The sequence below is a fragment of the Rhinolophus sinicus genome, linkage group LG07, assembly GCF_036562045.2.
Source record: "Rhinolophus sinicus isolate RSC01 linkage group LG07, ASM3656204v1, whole genome shotgun sequence".
In the NCBI taxonomy this organism is placed as follows: Eukaryota; Metazoa; Chordata; class Mammalia; order Chiroptera; family Rhinolophidae; genus Rhinolophus; species Rhinolophus sinicus.
Genome location: NC_133757.1, coordinates 22,215,937 through 22,236,493, shown reverse-complemented (window position 1 = coordinate 22,236,493; position 20,557 = coordinate 22,215,937). Strand labels below are relative to the sequence as shown.

The following is a 20,557-nucleotide window of genomic DNA, read 5'->3' as shown; positions in this document are numbered from 1 at the left end:
TCTTTTTTTTAATCGCTAATATTTGAGCACTGAGTAAATGCCAGGCACTGTGGTAAACATTTTAAGTGCAGGAGTTCACGGCATTTTCGCAAAAAACCTTATGAGATGGATCCTAATGCCACCATCCCCATTTGCAATGAGGAAACTGGTTCAGGCACATTAATTTACCTCAGGTCACACAGCAGACCCATCACACTATACTAACTCCCTGTGTTTTTATAATTGAAAAATAAAAATAAAAAGGAAAGGAAAATAAGATGAAACTAGGGGTAACAGTTTGGGATCCAGGCTTTACACAAAAGATGCTAAGCAAGTTTGACTCTAGGCTCCCTAGAAATGAGGGCAAAGAGAAACATATCAGCAGTTATGAGATCCTTAGTGCTTCAAAGATAAAGCAAAACAATCACCAGGAAAAAACCTGTCCAAAGTGCTGAGGTTTGAGAGAACTTCTCCATGAAGCTCATAAACACAGCAGTGTTCAATCAAGTGGTCTACAGCTTCAATAACATACCTTTATACCCAGGTAGCAGTTGGCCAGCTACAAATGGAAGTTCAGTAATAGCAAGTCCACAAGAAGCCAAATTTATACAGCCTGGGTATCATATCTGGTGGTCTGGCTAGACCCATAGTTAAAATTGGATGGGTCTCCAGCAAACTCCCACAATATTGCAAATTCAATCTATTAAAGACTAAGTAGCAAGTATCAGGAGGCTAGAAGTGACGTTCATCTTAAATTTCAACCCTAGTGAATTTTCCAGATAGGCTGGGTTGTTTTTATACTTCTTTTACAGATGAAGAAACTAAAGCTCGGAGAGTCTAGTTACGCGATAGAAAATGTCAACGCCAGCTCTAAATCTATGTCTTAAGTATCCCTTCCCCAGCCATGCCTGCCACCCACACTTCAACTAAAGAGCTTATAGCCTCAGAATCCTGTGGGTGCAGGACGGGTGTCATCCTGCACACTTGAGGAAAGTGGTGAAGAAGAGGCACACTTTCTCCAGAGGTCCACTCAAATCCCCCCAGCTTCTTGTGCCCCGGGCAGAGGAGTAAGGCTCACATTCCACAGATGAGGAAACACCCACACCTCCAAACATAAAAAAACGATCTCACACCATACACTTGACTTCACTCATTTATTTTCTTTTTATTACAAGCTGGGGACAGGTGAGCCCTTGGCTTGGGGAGTTTGGGAAGCTTTGCTTGAGGGAGGAAAGAGAAAGGGAAAGTGGGGGCTTATTGCAGGGCAGGTTTTTAAGGGGATGATAGGGAGGAGAAGGGAGGGATGCGAGAAAGGGTTCAGGCCCTTCTTCCACCCACACCCAGGCTTCCCAAGCTCAAGCAGAAGGAAAGAGTAACAGGACACGCACCCAGAGATGTCCTCCAGCCCTTCTCGCCTTTCCCCCACCTCCAGCAATAACTTAAGAGAAATCAAGGAAGTGCAGGAGGTGGGCTGCAGTATCTTGGTAAAAAAGCAAAAAGACAGGTGACAGGTGTACCCAACTACGGCGCACAGATGTCTCCCTCCTCGCCTGGGAGGACAGCTGCGCGTGTGTTCCCCCAGCCGGTTGCCAGGTCCTGCAGCGCCCTCAGCCCAGGCCTTTCCTCTTTTTCCGGCCTCTGCGCTCCGCCGCTGCCTCCGCTCCTGCTGGGCTGCTGTCGCCGCCGCTGCTGCTGCTGGCGGGCGCGCGCAGCAGGCGCCTCTGCACACGGTACTCGGGCTCACCGACGCGCGGCGTGGCCTGCACCAGGAACTCCCCTCCGCGGAAGGTGACGCGCACGTCAGTGCGAGGGTACGTGCCGTACACGCGCCGCAGCTCCCGGTGCACGAAGTCTGGCAGCTCCCGGCGCGGGCCGAGGGCGCGCTCTACGCGGCCCCAGCGCAGCTCCACGTCTAGGCTGCTGCCCTCTGGCCACGGCGACCAGCCTTCGGCCACCGCAGTCCCTGCTGCCACGGGCGACTGCAACGACGGTCCCGGGTAGCCGGACGCGGGGAACGGCGGGCGCAGGGCCACGGCGTAGGCCTGCGGGAAGGCCCACCAGGGCAGCATGGCCCCCGGGGCCGTGCCCGGGCCGTGGAAGCAGTGGTATTGCCGCGGGGCCATCCAGTTGCCCGCACCCAGGGCTGGGGGCCGGCTGCATAAGTTGTGGGCCTGGATGGGGGGCAGTAGCAGGGGGCCGGACAGGTAGGTGTAGGTGACGGGCTGCAGTGGAGGCCAAACGCCTTCCCCAGGCGCCAGGCAGCTGTATGAGTACATCATGGTGGGAAGCTCAGGCAGCGGGCATTTTTACTGGGTCCTGGTCCTGGTCCAAACCTGTGGTGGGGTGGTGGGGGTGTGTGTGGGTACACTTTGTTTTCATGAACACACTCCCTGTCCCTGGGGCCACATATTCCTGGGCTCTGGTTCATAGCATAGCCCTTGTGTGTGTGCATCCTGGTTTGGGGGAGCTCTTCCTAAGGTGTTCAGCTCCCACCTTCCCTCTTGTCCCAGGGCTGGGCCTGAACCCTAGGATCCCGGCAGACAATAAGGACCCAAGGCCTTTTCAAGCCCCCAGCCCTGAAATGCTCTTCCACTCACTTGTTTCCTTCAGCTGGGAGGAGTTGGTCCTCAGCATTTGGGGGAACCAGAGAGGTCCAGAGCTGGACTCCTTTCCACCACTTTTTAGTTGAGCTTCTCCCCTCGGTGCCCTGTCCCAGCCACGCCTCCCGGTTTCTAGGCAAAGGAAACATCGGCTGGCCAGGAGCCAGGCAGCACTACATTGGATGAGCCTACTGGTCGTACCAGTGATAAACTAGATGCTGAGCCTTGTGCTCAGTGATGCCTGCACAACTGGCTCAGAGTCACACAGTCCGTTGTGGTAAGGGAATATTTAACCCCATGTCTGTCTCAAGATATTAGCCTTATCACCAATCTATGCTGGGGCTTCTTTCAGGCTATCTCACAATCTTCCCCCTCTAGAATGTTACATGAGAACTTGTAGTTCTTAATAACTGTGTGAAGAACATGATGATATCATTCTCATTTAATAGATAAGGAACCAGAGACTCAGAGAAGTTAGGCCATATTCCCAGGGTCACACAGTCTGTAAGTAGCACAGTGGGATTTGAACCCAGTCCAACTGATTCTAAAGCCCAGAAGCTACTTGGGGGAAGCTAGAAAGATTGCTTCATCCAGATGGGGTGAGCCCTGTTTGAGCTCTAGTTCCCTCTTACTGCTGGTTATAACGCTCCACCTCTCTCTTTCCTAGTGGGGTGAGTGGCTGTTGCTGGAAGATTAAAACTGATGCCCTCTCCCAGCTGCTGGGCTGCCAGGCTGTCATACTTTCCTTCCCCCTTCTTTTGACTCACGCGGCATTACCAGTAATCCCCATAGGTTCTCCTGGGTTCTCAGCAATTGTCAATGCCCAGCTACCCTCTGAGAAGGTCTCCTACACTTACCCTCACCCTCCCACCTCCAGGATGTCCATGGCCTAATCCCTGGGAACCTGTGAATATGTTACATGGCAAGGGGGGATTAAGGTTGTTAATTAGCTGACCTTAAAATGAGATCATCATTGATTATCCGTGTGGACCCAGTCTAATCACAAGCGTTTTTAAACATGGAAGAGGGAGGCAGAAGAGTTGGAGTGATGTAATATGAGAGTTGGCCAGCCATTCTGGGCTTTGAAAATCTGGAGGGGGATCATGAGCTAAGAAATGCAGGCAACCTCCAGAAGCTGGAAAAGGCAAGAAAATGGATTCTCCCTAGAGCCTCCAGAAAGGAATGCAGTCCTGCCAACACCTTGATTTTAGTCAGTGAGACCCATTTCAGACTTCTGATCTCCAGAATTGTAAGATAATAAATGTGTATTATTTTAAGCCATTAAGCTTGTGGTAATTTGTTATAGCACCAATAGGAAATTGATACATCTCTCTACTCCTGTTTATGATTTTGCCCCTCCCTCCAAAACCCAACACCTGAGGAATGTCCAAGACTACCTGGAGACTGATCTCATCCCAGCATGGAGATCAATGATGGACCGTGTGGGACGAGCCAATTTCTCCACCTGTTCCCACTCATCCATGGGGATCTGGTCATTACTGGGTGGTGGGGAGATTGTGAGACCACGCTCAAGTTGGAGCTTGTGAGGGTGAGGAGCCTGCATTTTAATACTGGTCCCAATATGCTTGCTGAAGACCTCTGCTGGTCTGGGGAGGGAGTTTTCAGACAAAATGAGAAAAATAAGGACCAAGCTGTGAGTTTCTCAGCATTCACTTACCTTGATTCCAGTAATAGCCCCAGATTTTTGGGGTCCCACTTTATTCTCAGTAAAGTGGTTCTGGGGGAGTTTGTGCTATTGCATCCTTAAGTTAGGGTGATTTAGGGCGAAACCAATCAGCACTGTCATCCCTCTGGCTATGGTGATTTATTTTTTTTTTAAGGGTAGCCATGTGACTCAATTTGGGCCAATGGGAGCCAATCACAGAACTTTGTTCTCTTGTTGTGTGGAGGGAAGTGCTCTGTTTCCTCTGGACAGAAATTCAAAAGAATGCAATCTGGGTGGAGAGGTGAAGGCCTGTCTGAGCATGGAGCCCCAGAAGTGGAGCCAAGGGACAGAGAGAGCAATTTGGTCCTGATGACATGGTTTGAATCCTGGACTTCAAAGTTACACAAGCCAGTAAATTTCTTTTTTCTCCTCTAGTTTTATTGAGATATCATTGATCTACACTGCTGTATAAGTTTAAGGAGTAGAGCATAATGACTTGACTTACATATATTGTGAAATGATTACCACAAATTTAGTTAATGTCTATCATCTCATATAAATACAAAAAGGAAAAGGAAAAAAAAATTTGTGTGTGATGAGAACTCAGGATCTACTAACAACTTTCAAATATACCACACAGCAGTATTAACTATAGTCATCCTGTTGTACATTACATCTCTAGTACTTATTTATCTTGTAACTGGAAATTTGTACCTTTTGACCACCTTCCTTCAATCCCCCCACCCCCCACTTTTCAATAAATACCTTTCTTGCTTAATCTAGTTTGAGTGGAGTCTTTCTTTTTTTCCCCCACATAGACAGTTATATTTCATATATATCTACAGATGACATGATGAAATGGGCATTTTTAAAATTACCAGGTACTATCATCTAAGTCTTTAGAAAATTAAATATTTGGATTATACTGTGGAGTCCTCTGTTGCTTGCATCAACAATACACTCAATGTTTCCCACCTGCCCGTACAATTTTATTATTAAAAAGTTGAAAATAAAGCAACCTGAGTAGTTTCTGATTAGAAGGCTAATGATCAGAGGCTCTTGTGGGCAAAGTAGAGGACAGATTGGCAAGAGAGAGGCTGGAAGCCAGTCTTAGAGGAGGTTCTCACATTAGCCCAGGAAAACTGACAACCAAAACAGACACAGGGGAAGGAAAAGAGAAATGGGAGCATATTTACTTGGACTTGATCCCATATAACTGCCTGGATGGAGAGGGTCGGATAGAGGTGGATAAACATGCTTTTAGCTTGGCCGCCTGGCTGGGTAATCAAGACGATCCTGGAGGTAAAATCCTTAGTGGGCGATTGGAAGTTGAGGGAATGGTGGGTTCCGTTAGGATATTAGGGGAGCTGTCCAGCAGGCTATTTTATATTCAGACTGGAGATGGGAGATGAGACATGAGATAGTCATGAAGAAAGGGACGAGGTGAAGTGACCAGAACAGCTGCTACTTAGCCCTGCATCGCACTGTCATCACAGTGTGATGCCAATTTGTTGGCTTCCACTTATGCCTTTTGAGGACATCAATCTTATTTTTGAAACCCCTTTACCTCCTGTAAGCCTATGGCCTGGGAAATTTGAACAAATGAAAAGAGTATTAAAAATGGAAACTTGGGGGACCTTCCCTCCGCCTTTAGAAAGCCCTGGGAAAAAGTGCCCAGTGAAGGGGAGTGAGGAGGAGTTGTTAGGTAGGAGGGGAACATGGTGGGACCGAGAGCAGAGAGGCCGGAAGCCAAGGGAGAGAATTTCAAGGAGAGTATTTGTGTATCTATCTGTCCCACAATCCAGGAACTCCATGTCCCCTCCCAGTTAGCTCTGTGCTTGGCAACCAGGAAGGGAAATCAGAGATCGTCACAAGGTCCAGCCCTGGTGCTGACACAAAAGGGTAACTGGTTACACTGTAAAATCAGAGCTGAGGGGCCTTAGAATGTAACCATGGGGCATTAAATGTAACAAAGTCTTTCCTGTTGTTTCATATCCAGTTCTGGCCCATTGGCAGCCCTTCCCAATCCCCCCCCCCCCCCCCACACACACACACACAGGGAGAGCTAAGTAAAGACTCAGGGTTTGCTTTGAAATAAAGGCACATGCTGGCCAGAGATGGAAAGGCAGGGGGCACTCTTGTCAATTTACAATGGCCGTAGTGTGCCAGGCTCCATTCTGAATGCTGGGTTTCTTCCCCTCTATTCTCATAGCCAAGAATGCACAGATGAGGGTAAGGGTAGGGATGGAGAGAAATGGTCACCTTCCTTCTACTTACGAGTACTTTCTGGAGCAGGAGGGGTTTCAACAATTGCTTGAAGTCTAGAAGAGGGAAGGTGTGTGTGTGTGTGTGTGTGTGTGTGTGTGTGTGTGTGTGTGTGTGTGCCTTGGGGGAGACATAGGAAGTAAGAAGAAGGTCTGAAGGGGTGGGATTGGGGAGGAGGGATGATGTGAGGACTCAACAAGATAATGCAAATAGAGCGCTCGACATAATACAGGGCACATATTGAGAGTTCAATACTCCTTATATTTTATTATTTCTATTACTAAAAGTAGGAGGTTGGGCTGCATGGTTGCTTTCTAAGAGCCTGGCGTCTGTGGCCTGAGCTCTGGTGCCCATAGCTCAAGCTGGGTCTGTCCACTCTTGAGGGGCTCACAATCAAGCATTATGGAGTCTCAGGTCGTGCCACTGCCATCTCTTTATCTATCTCAGCTGTGCATCCAGTCAACACCTTGTAGGAAGCTGCTGATCTCTCTTCATTCTCTAAATTAATACTAAGGAAGGATGGAGGAGAAGGGAGGGGATGCTCAGAAAAATTTTGTTGATTCGAACTTGTCAATTGTGTATCAATAAATCAGGAGGCTTTGGCTAGAAATAAATGATAAAGATTTGTTCAAGGGTCTTGGAATTTGCAAATGAGAAATACAACTAGGCAATACACAGAGTGTTCCAAAGAAGAAAGAAAAGCTGAAAGTTCTTACAGTAAAAAATACATTCTCTTGAGAAGAATCAGTCCTTCACTCTTAGCCTCTGAATTGATCCCAGATGTAATCTTCCAGATGTCAGGTGGTCTGGACACTAAATATTCTTTCCTAAGATCTTCAGGGGGTTATCTATAGGATTTACATACATATTTGCAGGCATTGATGCACAACTGAAAACGTTTAAGTTCCCAGGCTAGTTAAAGCAAGAATAGAATCTTTTCCTCATGCCTCAGCCTACTTGATTTTAGTAATTTAGCAGCTTGACTACAGTGATTCCATTTTATTTCTTCACTTTTTCCTCAAACTGAAATGACATGAAGTCATCCAGGAGGGGATAAGCGGATCAGGAATCCAGGCAACCTGCCCGCCCCCTTCTTACTAGCATCCCCGTTCTTTTTGGTCCCTAAGGGCAAGCGCCCATGACAAATATGGCGGCGGCAGCCTCGGGCGGGGGCACCTGCCAGGCGGCAGTCCCCGGAGCCGCGCGGAGCCAATCGCTGGGCGGGGGCGGAGGGAAAGGCTGGGGAAGCAGCCCCAGGCGCGCACAGGAACACTGGCTCGCATCTGGCTCCGGGCAGCCGGGATTAAGCTTCGGCTGCCACTATAGCGGTGAGGGGCTGGCGGCGGAGGGGCTTTGGGGCAGGAGCGGGCCGGCCTGGGGGCCAATCAGACGCAAAGGACAGACCTATGGGGACGGGAATGCCGTCTGCTCTGGGAGTCCTGGTGTCTGTGGGGGTCTCTGCGGTGATCAGGTTGTGCGTTGGAAGAGTCCTTGGGTCAGGTTGGCAGAAGCTTGGGCTTAAGGGGTAAGGGTAGAATCCTTGCAGAAAGTCTCTGTGGGGCTGGGATCGCGGCATGCATCAGGTCCGGATCCGTTTCATTAACATAATGGCCTTTAACCCTGGTGACGTAGTAGAACCTCTTGGGGAGCTTTAAAAGAACATTATGCTAAACCCCATCCCTAGAAATTCCAGTTTAATTTATCAGGGCTAAGGCCTGGTCCTGGGTGTTATTGAGCAGGTGATTTTAACGTGCAGACGTGTTGGGGAACCACCACGTGTTTCAGCGCCAGCTCTTGAGTAAAGAGATCCTGGGTTGACCTCAGATTCCTCAGTGGCTTGGGAGGGGGTGGTGATCCTAGGCTGAAGCTGCTGACCCTCCAGTGCTGCTGTAGTCACCTGCAAGAGAGGGAGAGGGAGAGGGTCCCACCAGCGTGGAGCACCCCCAACGACTCTGCCAGGGCTGGACCTTGCTGTGGGGAGACTGGGCAAGGAGTTAAGGCTCTGGGTTGTGAAACAAGAAACACAGCAGACAATCCCGAGGTCAGCTGCTTGTTGAGAAAAGGACACACCTAATATTTGTGTAGGGTATTATACTTTTCAGTTTCATTCGATCCCCCTGAGGACAGGCAGGGAATGGATTTGTTTCTCCGGCTTCACAGAGGTAGGAATAAACTCAGATGGCTAGTTAGTGTAACAATGGTACTGGACCCAGGGCTCCCAACTCCGAATTTAGCTTATTAGGAGCATTTCCCCTCAGAAGCAAACACCCACCTTCCTTCTAATGCTCCTCACTCCAGGCATCCTTGGTTTCCTCCCCCAAGTCCATCGCCCCCGCCACCCAAACAGGGAGATGCTACAGTTTCCATCCTTTTCTAGTTTTCATCTCCCAGAAGCCTGATGGGGTGAAGAAGGGAGAGTTTTTACATAATGTTGGGGCTCCTTCCAAACAGATCTGATTCTGTCACCTCATCATTTTCAGTGTCCCACCCCCCTTCTCATTGTCCTCAGGATAGAATCTTCTGTGTGGTTTATAAAACCCTTCCTGATCTGGTGTCTCTCTAACTCCCTGCTCTGAGCAATCTTCCTGTATTGTTTCTGTATTTCTTAGCACAGTGCTGGGCACCGTGGTAAAAGCTTAATAAATGTTACTTTTTGTTATTATTAGTCCTCTTTGTTCACCTGTTGCCTTGCTGTAACTGTTTTACTCAGCAGGGCACATCATAATAATCCTGACAGATTCCCCAGGTTGCCAATTTCTGACTCCCATAGCCAAGCAGAACGAAGAGCTGAGGGGCACAGTGGGATCTGGGGGTAATACTCTGCCTATGGCTGCTGCTCTTCCCTGGGGCTGGGGATGTACATATTGGCCTGTTAGGGGCAAATTGACCCAACGGGTATTAGTTGAGCACCTACTGTGGTGAAGGAGCCTGGTGGAGGCAGGGAGGGTGGATCTGACCTGGCTCTGCTCTTAAGGAGCTTGGGGGCTACAGGAGGATAAGGGAGGCATTTGGATCCTGATACAGGAGCCAAGGGACCTGAAAAGGGGAGAGAACACCTGACTAGGGAAGTCTGGTGCCACTGACCTGGACTTTGAATTACCGTGCTTCCCCAAAAATAAGGCCGGTCTTATACCATATTTCCCCCAAAATAAGACCAGGCCTTATATTAATTTTTGCTCCAAAAGACACATTAGGGTGTATTTTCAGGGGATGTCTTATTTTTTCATGTACAACAATCTACATTTATTCAAATACGGTCACGTCATCTTCTGGAACATCGTCATAAAGTACTAAATGTGTCCGTCTGGCTGACGATCTTAACTGGGGCTTATTTTCGGGGTAGGTCTTATTTTTGGGGAAACATGGTAGCAGGATTTGATAAGATGGGGGGGGTCAGCACAGTGACGTGAGAAATGCTGAGATTTTTTTTAAGTCAAAAACACCTGTTTTCAATCTTGGCTCTAGCACCTAATAGCCTCTGTGATTTTGGGCCAGTTATTTAACCTTGAGAGGCTTGGTTTCTTCATTTATAAAATGAAGATGGAAATACATAGTAACAAGAGTTATAAGGATTCATGATAATGGATGTAAAAGCCAGGCATATCCTATATGCCTGAGAAATGGTATATAGTTACAGCTGGGGTATTTAGGTAGAAGAAACAGCATGAAGAAAGATGTGGAGGTGGCCTTTAAAAAACAATTTGAAGGGTGGCAGGATACACCCAGCAGCGAGAGGCATCAATGTTGGGTGCTGGAAAGACCACTTCCATCATGGATTTGGCAGATCACGAAATCAAACTACAAAGACATGAAAAAAAGTAATAATAGCTACTGTTTATTGAGGGTCTTCTATGTGCCAGGCACTATACTTGGTGCTTTAAATACCTTGTGCATTTTAGCCCATAGCAATCGCAGAGGTTGGCTTTATCATTCCCACTTTATAGAGGAGATTGAAGCCCAAGGAAAGGGAGTGGCTGGCTGGAGGCCACACAACTGGGCCATCTCAGCAGGTGGGCGGGATAGGCCCTGGGGGCCTCCAGCAGGCTCGCCCACAGGGTGCCAAGGTGGGGGTGGAGTTGGTTGCAGGTTACAGGATATTTCATCCAGATTATGCAAAGAGGCTGGTGTGGGCTCCTGCTGTTCCTCCCTGGGAGAGGCAGAGCTGTTGTTCTCTGCTGGGGTGAGGAGGGCTAGTAGGGGAAGGCTTTTCCTGATGGAGGAACAGAATATGAAAGAAAAACCGCTTTGGTGACTCGGCACACTCCCTGCTCAGCGCTCAGCTCCCTCTCCTGGGCAGAGGCTTACCCGGGCTTAGCTGCTTCGCCTGCAGCTCTGCCTACAGCTCTGGTAGGCGTTTGCCTCTGGCACTCCCACACGTCTATGTGTCCCTGCTCCTTGCAGGCCCTCCTCTTCTGACTTTCCCAGATCTCTTGAACTCCTTTTCTACTTTAAGGGGACTGATGACCAGGATAGTCCCTGCTGCTACCCTGATCTGTTATCAGTGAGCCCAAGAAAAAGCCAGTTTCTGAGCGTCTTCTATGTGACTGGCATGGGGCTGGGGCTTCCTGGACATTAGTTTGCTTATTCCTCCCTGCACTCCTATAAAGATAGGCATTTTATATTATCCCACTTTATAGATAGAAAACCAAGGCTCAAACTGGTTAAGTGAATTACCTGAGGTTACACTCTTAGTAGGAATTGCGGTTGGCATTAAGACCTGGCCCTTCTGATGGCACAGACATACCCTTTCTGTCTCACTTCTTTAGAGGTTTTCTTCTACTGTTGCCCCAGTGCAGGTGCTGGGAGCCAGCTGTTGGAGACTTGGGAGCTTGCATGCCGGGTTCACCTTCTCTAGCAACTGGAGCAGGTGGCTGGACGTCTGGGTGGAGACAAGGAGCTTTACTCCCTGGGCCGCAGGCTTTGGAGGTGGGTGGGGGACTTCTGGAGGGCCATGGGGAATCAGAGAAAGTGCTTGCTAGGCCCAAGTCACCTTTAGATCAATTCCCCACCCCATGCTTGTGTGGTGGGTAGGGAATGCCTGAGAGTTTCAATCGTAATACTCTTTAAAGTGCTCACCCCGTTTATCTAAGTGCTTTAGGATATTTGCTCATTGACTGCTAACAATAGCCCTGGGAAGGTTGGCCCCGCATAGAGAACAAGCGTAGAGAGGTTAACAAGTTGCTCCCGGTCACACAGGTAGTAAAGGATGGAGTCAGGACTTCGGAGACCTCCAGTGTGTCTTTCAGCTATGTTACTGAGAAAGTGCCGAGGAAACTTGCAAGGTGGTGGCTGTGTTCATGATCTCAATTGTAGTGATGGTTTCACAGGTGCACACATGTTACAGCTGGTCAGACTGTACACTTTGAGTATGTGCAGATTATTGTATGTCAATGATACTTCAATAAAGCTGTGAAACAAAAAGAAAAGAAAGAAAAGCATTTCCTAACAACCATTCTTGCAGGGGCTCAAGGACTCCAGGGAGAGCCCCCTGGCCATCCTCCTGCTTTGGGGCAAGGTAGGATCAGTGTGGCCTGCGAGAGAGTCTCACAGGCTTAGCAGCTGGTTTCAGGTAGTTTGGACTGTTGCTTCTCTCATTCCCCCACCACTCGGCGTAGACTGGCATGAGGGTGGGGGTGAGGGTGCATACAGATCTCTTGAGTGATTGCCACTTGACTTCCAATGAGCCTGAGAGCAACCCCAGTGAGATTCTCTCCTATTTTCTCCTCAGAGCCTCTTTACCTATCCGTCACGCTCCCACAGTTAAGAGTGATCGAGTCCAGCCTATTCTCTCTGAGAGTGAGATAGAGGGAGAAGACCCAGGACCTGCCCCCGAAACCCCCAGTCAGGCTGGAGAAGGGGGCAGGCACAGCAGAGGCAGGAGGCATCAGTGAGTGCCCAAGTAGTTGGAGAAGGTCCACTGGACACAGCACTGGCTACTGCAGGATGGGTGAGTTGGTGATGAGCTAGGGAGGCACCAAGCAGAACAAAGGCCTGGCGGGAGGAGAAGGTGGCTTGAAGATCCAAGGCAGGCCGGGCTGGAGAGGCCAGGAGAGGCCAGACAGCAGAGGCCCTTGAAGGTTGGGCAGGGAGGGGGAGCCATGGTGGGTCATGGGGCAAGGGCAGGTCCTGTGGGGTCATTACTGTTAGACTGGGACTGAAGTCATTTCTGCAGGGCCTCCCTAACAGGAAACAGAAGTTTCAGTTCTGTGTGTGTGTGTGTGTGTGTGTGTGTGTGTGTGTGTGTGTTTGTGCACGCACAGGGACATGTAGATGAGTCCCATGGGCAGGCTTGAGTCACAGGGACTCACAGAGGATCAGCCCTTGAGGGTGGGTATAAATCTCCTGGCATTGCTGTAACAAATGACCACAAACTGGATGGCTTAAAACAACCAGAATGTCTTCTCTCATAGTTCTGGAGGGTAGAAGTCCAAAATCAAGGTGTCAGCAGGGTTGTGCTCCCTCTAGAAGGAGGCTCTAGAGAAGAATCCTTCTTTGCCTCTTCCAGCTCCTGATGATTGCCCCCAATCCTTGACTTGTGGCTGCATCACTCCAATTTCTGCCTTTGTCTTCACCTGGCATCTTCCTTCTGTGTGTGTCTGTCTCTGGGTCCAAATTTCCATCTCCTTATAAGGATACCAGTCATGGGATCAGGGCCCACTTGAATTCATTCTGACCTTATTTTAATTTGGTTCCAAAGACCCTATTTCCAAATAAGGTCACACAGGTACTGGGGCTTAGGACTTGAGTCTGTCTTTTAGTGGGGGATGCAATTGAACTCACAACAGGGAGTCTGAGAGAAGGAAACCCCCATAGCTTCCGGCTAGGGGTCAGACAAGCACACATGGGATTATTTTTCTGAAAAGAGAACAGCAGCTTTGAGCCTAAAAAAAGACAGACTTAATGCCTCACTGCTTGGTGTGGTTAAGGACCAGCTCGGTGTCACCTGGGAGCCTGTTTGAAATGCAGAGCTCAGGTTCCTCCTGAGACCCCCTGAGTCAAAATCTACCTTTTAACAAAGTCCCTAGGAGACTCGAAAACACATTTCAGTGTGAGAAATGGTGCTCTAATAAAAATTCCACCCATGGTCAGCCCAGCCTGCCAGTTTCTGTGCATGAATTGGCGGGGTTGGAAGCCGGGCACCCAGGTGTTTTTTGTTCTCTGTTTTCTTGTAACATGTTTTTCAGTTTCTCTCCCACATGTCGAGGTTGCCCACGTGCTTCCCCTTTGTTGCTTTCTTGGGCTTTGTCCAACGTTTTACTGTTTATAAATGTTGCTGCCATGAACATCTCTATACACGTTTCTTTGGGGTTAGTTCCTTGAGGTGGAATTTCTGGAATCAAACTGCACGAGCAGTTGTGGACTTTTATATCTCATCACAGCAGGTTTTTCTGTTCTACCCAACAGTGCATAGGAACCTGAGTTGGGAAGTGAGGTGGCAGAAAAGGCTTTGGAGCCAGACAGGCCAAGTTTCAAATCTGCTACATTTTTGCTGTGCGACATTGGGCAAATTACTTAACATCTCTGAGCTTGGTGTTGCTCTATAACATTGTAATAGTGCTATAGATTTTGTAGGGATTTTATAAATAATGACACCATCAATATCCATGTATTGAGCACTTGTATGAGTTCCCTCATTTAATCCTTACATTTCTCTGAAGAGTAGGCATGGTCATCCCCTTTTCCCTTTTATAGAATAGGAAACTGAGGCTTGGGTTAAGTAGCTTGCCTGCGGTTATACTGTAGTTACATTGTGTACCCAAGCCCAGGGTTGTCACACTTAGACCGTTAAGGTCGGGTAATGCAGATGAAAGAAGATACCAAGCACACGGCCTGAGCACAGTTGGACCTGGCTCAGTACTTGTTGGACGCCTGCCTTTGCTTCCCACGCCTGTATCAGTTTCCTCGGGTTACTCCTGGGCATGGTATCTGGCCCAGCATTGTTTCAGCTGTATGTCATTAACAATCCCTCAGCTTTATTTTACGTGAAAACTTTCTCCCAGTTGGAAATGAGTTTTTAAATGACTCACAGGTCTGGGGTTATGAGCAGAGCTGGCTCTGATCCTTGCAGCTAACTGGCTCCTTCTTCCCCAGGGACGAGGATGGCCAGACTGCCCGTGGCCATGAGTACTTCTCCGTGCTCCTAGGCTGAAGCTGGGCTGCCAGCCATGGGGCTGGACAGGCCCCAGGACTGGCTGTTGGGCCTGCCCACGGCTGTGGTCTATGGCTCCCTGGCCCTCTTCATCTCCATCCTGCACAACGTGTTCCTGCTTTACTATGTGGACACTTTTGTCTCAGTGTACAAGATCAGCAAAACTGCCTTCTGGGTCGGAGAGGTAGGCCGACGGTTCGGTGGCCTCCGGGATGGGAGCCAGGCAGATTGCAGTGCTGAGTCCCACCCAGACAGGCGCATGGGGCAGGCCAGGTTGCCCACCAAGACTCAGCAAGAAAAGCTGGAGCCCTGCTGATTCCTCAGTGGGGATTACACCAGCTCTCCTGGTCACTGTTCTATGTGCCCGGGACTGTCTTATGTAGTCATATATATTAATCAGCTGGATATATTTACTAGCTGGGCCTGAATGGGTGGGAGTTTGATGGGGACAGTGGCAGCTAGAGTGGATTTTAGCAGAAGGACTGACCCGAGCAAAGGTTTGCAGCAGGAAAGCTGGTGTTATCTTTGAGGGGGGGTGCGCAGGTTGGGCAGGGAGAGCTCCGAAGAGGCTGCCTGGAGCCCACCTACCCCATCTTCCCTCTGCCTGCAGACGGTGTTTCTCCTCTGGAACAGCCTCAACGACCCCCTCTTCGGCTGGTTGAGTGACCGTCAGTTCCTCAGCTCCCAGCCCCGGTTTGTGTCTTGGGGATGGCTCATAACTGGTCCTATTCCCACCCCACCCTTTCCCCAGGGCTGGAGGACCCCCTACCTGTGTTTGGGGTAGGGAAAGAAAGGGACATCATTTTTAGCTGCTGTCCAGGCTTCCTCCTTCCCGAGGTCAGGGCAGACTCTGTCCAGGTGGGAGAAGTGGCCTTGACTAACTGTTGGCCTTAATCACCTGGGGGAGAGAGTGACCCCAGCTCGGCTCGCCAGGCCCTCAGGACTAGGTGCTGTACTGCACACACTCTGCTACTTCTGGTAGATTCCTTTACCCCATCCCGGCTTGGGCCCATCATTTCCCCCAACCCTGAAAAATGGGTATCAGCCATGGCAGGCTGACAAGGGAGGCAAGGAGAGAGAACCCACTGGTGAGTTGTGCTTCCTAAATTGGAGGCTGAGGACTTGGGGCTCAGGGGGACCTGGGGCCCAAGGCTGCAAGGGTATCTCCCAACAGCGCTCGTCTCCCTGGCAGGTCGGGTGCTGGGTTCTCCTCGAGGGCTGTGGTGCTGGCCCGGGTGCGGGCCCTGGGCTGGCATGGGCCACTGCTGGCGCTGTCATTCCTGGCATTCTGGGTGCCATGGGCCCCAGCTGGCCTGCAGTTCTTGCTGTGTCTGTGCCTCTATGATGGCTTCCTGACGCTCGTGGACCTGCACCATCACGCCTTGCTGGCTGACCTGGCTCTCTCAGCCCACGACCGCACCTACCTCAACTTCTACTGCTCCCTCTTCAGTGCGGCTGGCTCCCTCTCTGTCTTTGCCTCCTACGCCTTCTGGACCAAGGAGGACTTCTCCTCCTTCCGCGCCTTCTGCGTGGCACTGGCCGCTGGCTCTGGGCTAGGCTTTGTGGGGGCCACACGGCTGCTGAGGCGGCGGGTTGAAGTGACCGGCAGGGAGCCGGGCTGCCCAGATCTGGCTGTGGATAGCGGGTGAGTGGTCAGCTCCAGCTCTTCAGGTTCCCACCAACACTGTTTCGAGTCTGATTTCAACCCTGGGTCTTCTGGCTGATGGGTGGCTGCCTTGGGGTGGGGGATGGCTCTGGCCCAGCCCTAGGCCCTTTTTGACTCCCCTCTGCCCCGCAGCCTGTGTGGAGAGGAGCTGCCTGTGGGCAGTGAGGAGGTGGGCAGCGTTACCTTGGGCCAGTACCTCCGGCAGCTAGCACATCACCGGAACTTCCTGTGGTTCGTGGGCATGGACCTGGTGCAGGTATGGGAGCAGTCCCTATGCCCAGTGTGGCCGGGGTATGTCTCACTCAACAGAACAGGCTCCTCAAGTGCTGGGAAATCAGTTCTGGGCTTCGTGTGAGGACTGGTGGGTGATTCAAGGACGGAAACACAGTTTGGGTAGTTAGGAGATCTGGATTCTAGCACCATCTGAGATCCTAACTCCCTGTGTGATTTTAGGGAGACTCAGCCTCTCAGGACAGCCATGTCCTCACCTGCAAAGTGAGGATATGAAAAGAGGCGCCCCTTTGGGGACTCTGCGACAATCTTTTTATTTTTTTTTAATGAGGGTGCAGCTCATAGTGGCCCATGTGGGGATCAAACCAGCAACCTTGGTGTTATTAGCACCACACGCTAACCAACTGAGTTAACTGGCTACCCTGTGACAATCTTTTTAAAATACCAAGTGTCACCTAAAACACATGTAGTATATAAGCTGGCCAAATTTAGAAACAGATTGTTTTTATGGCCTCAAGCTTGTTTTACTAGAGTGTATTCAAATTAAAAACAAAAAACTTATTTGTTGTATTGACAATTTTATCATTCCTTTTAACTTTTAGCAAAATTAGATAAGCAACAGGAATCGGTTTTAGGTTTTGTTCTGGAATGTTCCATGTTCAGGCACATGGGGATGTAGGCTGCTCTTGTTCGCTTTTGCCCTGTCCCCGGCTCCCTTCTCACCCAACCGCCTCCTCACTGCCCCTGTTGGGTTTCAGGTCTTTCACTGCCACTTCAACAGCAACTTCTTCCCCCTCTTCCTGGAGCACCTGTTGTCAGACCACATCTCCCTCTCCACAGGCTCCTTCCTGTTGGGTGAGTGGGTGCCTTGGGCAGACTGGAAGGACGGAGGCTTGCACCCCAGAACCCCTAGCCCAGCTGCAGGCACAGCCACTTCCCCAGCTGGAGCCTGGGGGCCAGAGAGCAGAATCTGCTGTGGGGCTGCACTTCCAGCCCCCAGCTGTCTTCCGTAGGAAGGGGCAGGACTGTGGGTGTGAGGGGCTCCGGCTGTCATGGTGGTCCTTTTGGTGATGGTGCCACCCAGAGGCAACATGGCACTGTGGCTGGTTTACAGGGAGGACTACAGAGTGACAGGCCAGGGTGTGCATCTTGACTGTGCTTATTTATATTTACTGTGTGGCGTTGGGTGTCTTTCATTTACTCTATATTTTTAGGCCTGCAAAGTCAGGATAATGATGGTACTCGCCTCACCTTAAAGGACTGTGAGGTTAAATATAAGGATGCGAATTAGCTCCTAGCACAGAGCCTGGCAGGTCCCTATGCAAACTGATTCCGATTGTTAAAATGGGGAGAATTGTGGAAGCTGTGGCAGTGCCCCCTGACAAGGCTGCACCCCTTCTCCCCAGGCGTCTCCTATGTCGCTCCCCATCTCAACAACCTGTACTTCCTGCCCCTGTGCCAGCGCTGGGGTGTCTACACCGTGGTGCGGGGACTCTTCCTGCTTAAGCTGGGCCTGAGTCTGCTCATGCTTTTGGCTGGCCCCGACCACCCCGGCCTGCTCTGCCTCTTCATTGCCAGGTATGCTCTGCCCTCCCTCACCCCCACACCTCTGGCCCACCCCTTCACTCTTGCCTGCTTTCTCCCTCTGCTGGCAGCAACCGTGTCTTTACTGAGGGCACCTGTAAGCTGTTGACCTTGGTAGTGACTGACCTGGTGGACGAGGACCTCGTACTGAACCACCGCAAGCAGGCGGCCTCAGCGCTCCTCTTTGGCATGGTGGCCCTGGTGACCAAGCCAGGCCAGACCTTCGCCCCGCTGCTGGGTACCTGGCTGCTGTGCTTCTACACAGGTGAGGGCCCAGGGGCTGGCAAGGGGCTCTTGAGGCTTCAGGGGGCACAGCTTACCTGGCACACCAGCTGACATGCCTGGCTCTAGGTCCATTGAGGGAGAGAGAATGGCACCTGGCCGACAGGCTGGGTCTGGGCCACCCTGGGCTGCCACACCTCCCCTGTCTTCCCCCACATAGGTAGAGGAACTGGGTCTTTGATTCTTTGTTCTTTTAATAGTTCATTCATCGATTCAATAAATGTGTATAGCATACCATCTCTGCCAGGTGCTGCTCTGGGTGCTAGGGAAAGAAACAATGAATAAGACAGACGAGGTCTTTGCCACCATGGAGCTCATATTCTAGTCAGGGCGAGGGGTGGTGGTGATAAACAGCCAAACAAGAAAATAGCAGGTAGTAAGAAGTGCGATGGTAAAAATATAGCAGATCCTCAAATAACGTCGTTTTGTTCAACATGGTTTTGTTATAACATTGATGAGGTGTCGTAGGAACTTAACTCTTGTTCCTATCAGTCAGCCTGTAGTAGCACTGGTTTGTTATATGTCATTTTGCTTAAGGTCGCAGAACCACCCGATGGCACTGAGTGCTTACTGTAGTGTCACTGAGAAGCTACTTAGTATATAGTCTGGGATGCCTCTCTGAGGTGATCCTCAGGATGTGAACTAACTGGGAAGGATTTGGTCTAGAAAGAGCTCAGTGAATCCCAGACACAGGGAGTGTCAAGTGCAAAGGCCCAAGGTTTCAGGGGTGGTTAAATGAGGCTGGAAAAGTGGTGAGGGCTCTGGAGAGCAGGTCAGGGTTTGGATTTTATTCTTGGTGCAAAGAGAAGCTATTGGAAGGGTAGTGAGCAGAGTGACATGGTCTGATTTATATTTTTAGGAGCTGGTTCTGGTTGCTGTATGGAGAATGGATTGTAGAGAGGCTGTGGCAGAGGCAATGGAGGCTTGGACCAGGGTGGTGCTGGGGGGCTGGAAAGAAGTGTTTGTTTGGGCTTGGGAAGTTTTTAGAGTTGGGGGGAGGTGAACGATTGGCTGCTGGAGAGCACTGAAGTTAAACAAGGAATCTAGGGAGACTTTAGGGTTTTTGGCCCCAGTTGTTGGGTGGATGGTGGTGCAATTTACCGAGATGGGAGATGGGAAGAACGGGAGAAGCAGGGTTGGGGGAGGAATCAAGAGTTGTGGTTTGGACATGTACCTGTGGCGTTTGAGATGTGGCGCTGGACTTTGCAGGAGCCCAGGGCTGACCCTGTTCTTTCTGCGCGCTCTCTCATCCTAGGTCATGATCTCTTCCAGCAGCCCCCTCTGATCCCTGTGGGGAGCGCCCAGCCCTGGCCAGAGCCCCCGGCCCCACCCCCAGCTCAGGCCCCGACGCTCCGCCAGGGCTGCTTCTACCTGCTGGTGCTGGTGCCCATCACCTGTGCTCTGCTGCAGCTGTTCACCTGGTCCAAGTTCACATTGCACGGGAGACGCTTGCACATGGTCAAAGCCCAGCGCCAGAATCTGTCACAAGCCCAAACCCTGAACATTAAGACAGTGTGAGAGGTGTGGCAAGGCCACCCTGCTAAGGACACTGCCTGCATCTTTGGGCAGGAGCCACTTTTGCCAGCCTGGTGTCCTGCTCCCCTGCCTTCCTCGGGTACAGCCTGGAGGACAGATGGCAGAATGGGAGCTGCTGGGGCTCAACCAGAAGCATCAGTGGGTCTAAGATCCTTCTTGGCTGTCTGGCCCAGCTTGGTCAAGGGCCAGGCCAAATGTGCTCAGGGACCTGCTTCCCCCTTTGGGGCAGGAGGAGGAAGGGGACCAATTAGGGATGAGGCTGCTCTGTGGTCACATGGGATGAGGTCTTGCCCAGGGGCCTAGAGGCCTATCCTACTACCAGGTTGGGGCTGGCACTTCCTGTGGGCTCAGGAGCCACTTTTAATACTGCAACCACAACTTCTCCTTATTGGCCAGTCAGGGGAAGCTGACTGTAAGTCCCTCCTACCCCCTCCCTCCACCCTTCCAGTGGTTTCTGTGCTTCAGCTGTGCCCGAAGTAGCATGCCCATGCTACTGCAGGGCTTCCCCACCCCACCTGGCTTCTAAAGAAGTTCAGCTTATCACTGACAGATTAAAGTCATTCTGTTTCTATCCCTGAGGTCTGTGCTATGTGCGGGAA

The 20,557-nt window shown here is 50.6% G+C and overlaps 2 protein-coding genes across 5 annotated transcripts; one reads left to right on the top strand and one right to left on the bottom strand.

Moving 5' to 3' along the window:
- Window positions 1-1,118: 1,118 nt before the first annotated feature.
- LG07H10orf95 (linkage group 07 C10orf95 homolog) lies at window positions 1,119-6,585 on the bottom strand. Its single transcript, XM_019724699.2, has 3 exons — window positions 6,523-6,585; window positions 2,577-2,711; window positions 1,119-2,312 (listed from the first exon to the last, which is right to left on the bottom strand). Exon 3 carries the CDS (start codon window positions 2,256-2,258, stop codon window positions 1,587-1,589), a length of 672 nt encoding a protein of 223 aa, XP_019580258.2. The 5' UTR covers window positions 2,259-2,312; window positions 2,577-2,711; window positions 6,523-6,585; the 3' UTR covers window positions 1,119-1,586.
- Window positions 6,586-7,716: 1,131 nt separating this feature from the next.
- Window positions 7,717-20,529, top strand: MFSD13A (major facilitator superfamily domain containing 13A). 4 transcript variants are annotated; one of them, XM_074339124.1, is made up of 10 exons: window positions 7,743-7,838; window positions 11,307-11,436; window positions 14,602-14,843; window positions 15,270-15,352; window positions 15,852-16,304; window positions 16,458-16,581; window positions 17,315-17,411; window positions 17,963-18,134; window positions 18,212-18,405; window positions 19,678-20,529. In XM_074339124.1, the coding sequence occupies exons 3-10, from the start codon at window positions 14,676-14,678 to the stop codon at window positions 19,938-19,940; spliced, it is 1,554 nt and encodes a 517-aa protein (XP_074195225.1). In that variant the 5' UTR covers window positions 7,743-7,838; window positions 11,307-11,436; window positions 14,602-14,675; the 3' UTR covers window positions 19,941-20,529. The 4 variants fall into 4 exon arrangements, with proteins under 4 accessions (XP_019580567.2, XP_074195225.1, XP_074195223.1 ...); XM_019725008.2 differs by lacking the exon at window positions 11,307-11,436 and having other exon boundaries at window positions 7,717-7,838; XM_074339122.1 differs by lacking the exons at window positions 7,743-7,838; window positions 11,307-11,436 and adding an exon at window positions 10,683-10,857.
- Window positions 20,530-20,557: the final 28 nt, after the last annotated feature.

Bases quoted from the DNA above. Each gene is read 5' to 3' on its own strand.
- MFSD13A (XM_019725008.2), top strand. From the start codon at position 14,676: ATGGGGCTGGACAGGCCCCAGGACTGGCTGTTGGGCCTGCCCACGGCT. The intron at 16,582-17,314 runs GTATGGGAGCAG...GTTGGGTTTCAG, and splicing joins TGGGCATGGACCTGGTGCAG to GTCTTTCACTGCCACTTCAA. The intron at 17,412-17,962 runs GTGAGTGGGTGC...CCTTCTCCCCAG, and splicing joins CACAGGCTCCTTCCTGTTGG to GCGTCTCCTATGTCGCTCCC.
- LG07H10orf95 (XM_019724699.2), bottom strand. From the start codon at position 2,258: ATGATGTACTCATACAGCTGCCTGGCGCCTGGGGAAGGCGTTTGGCCT.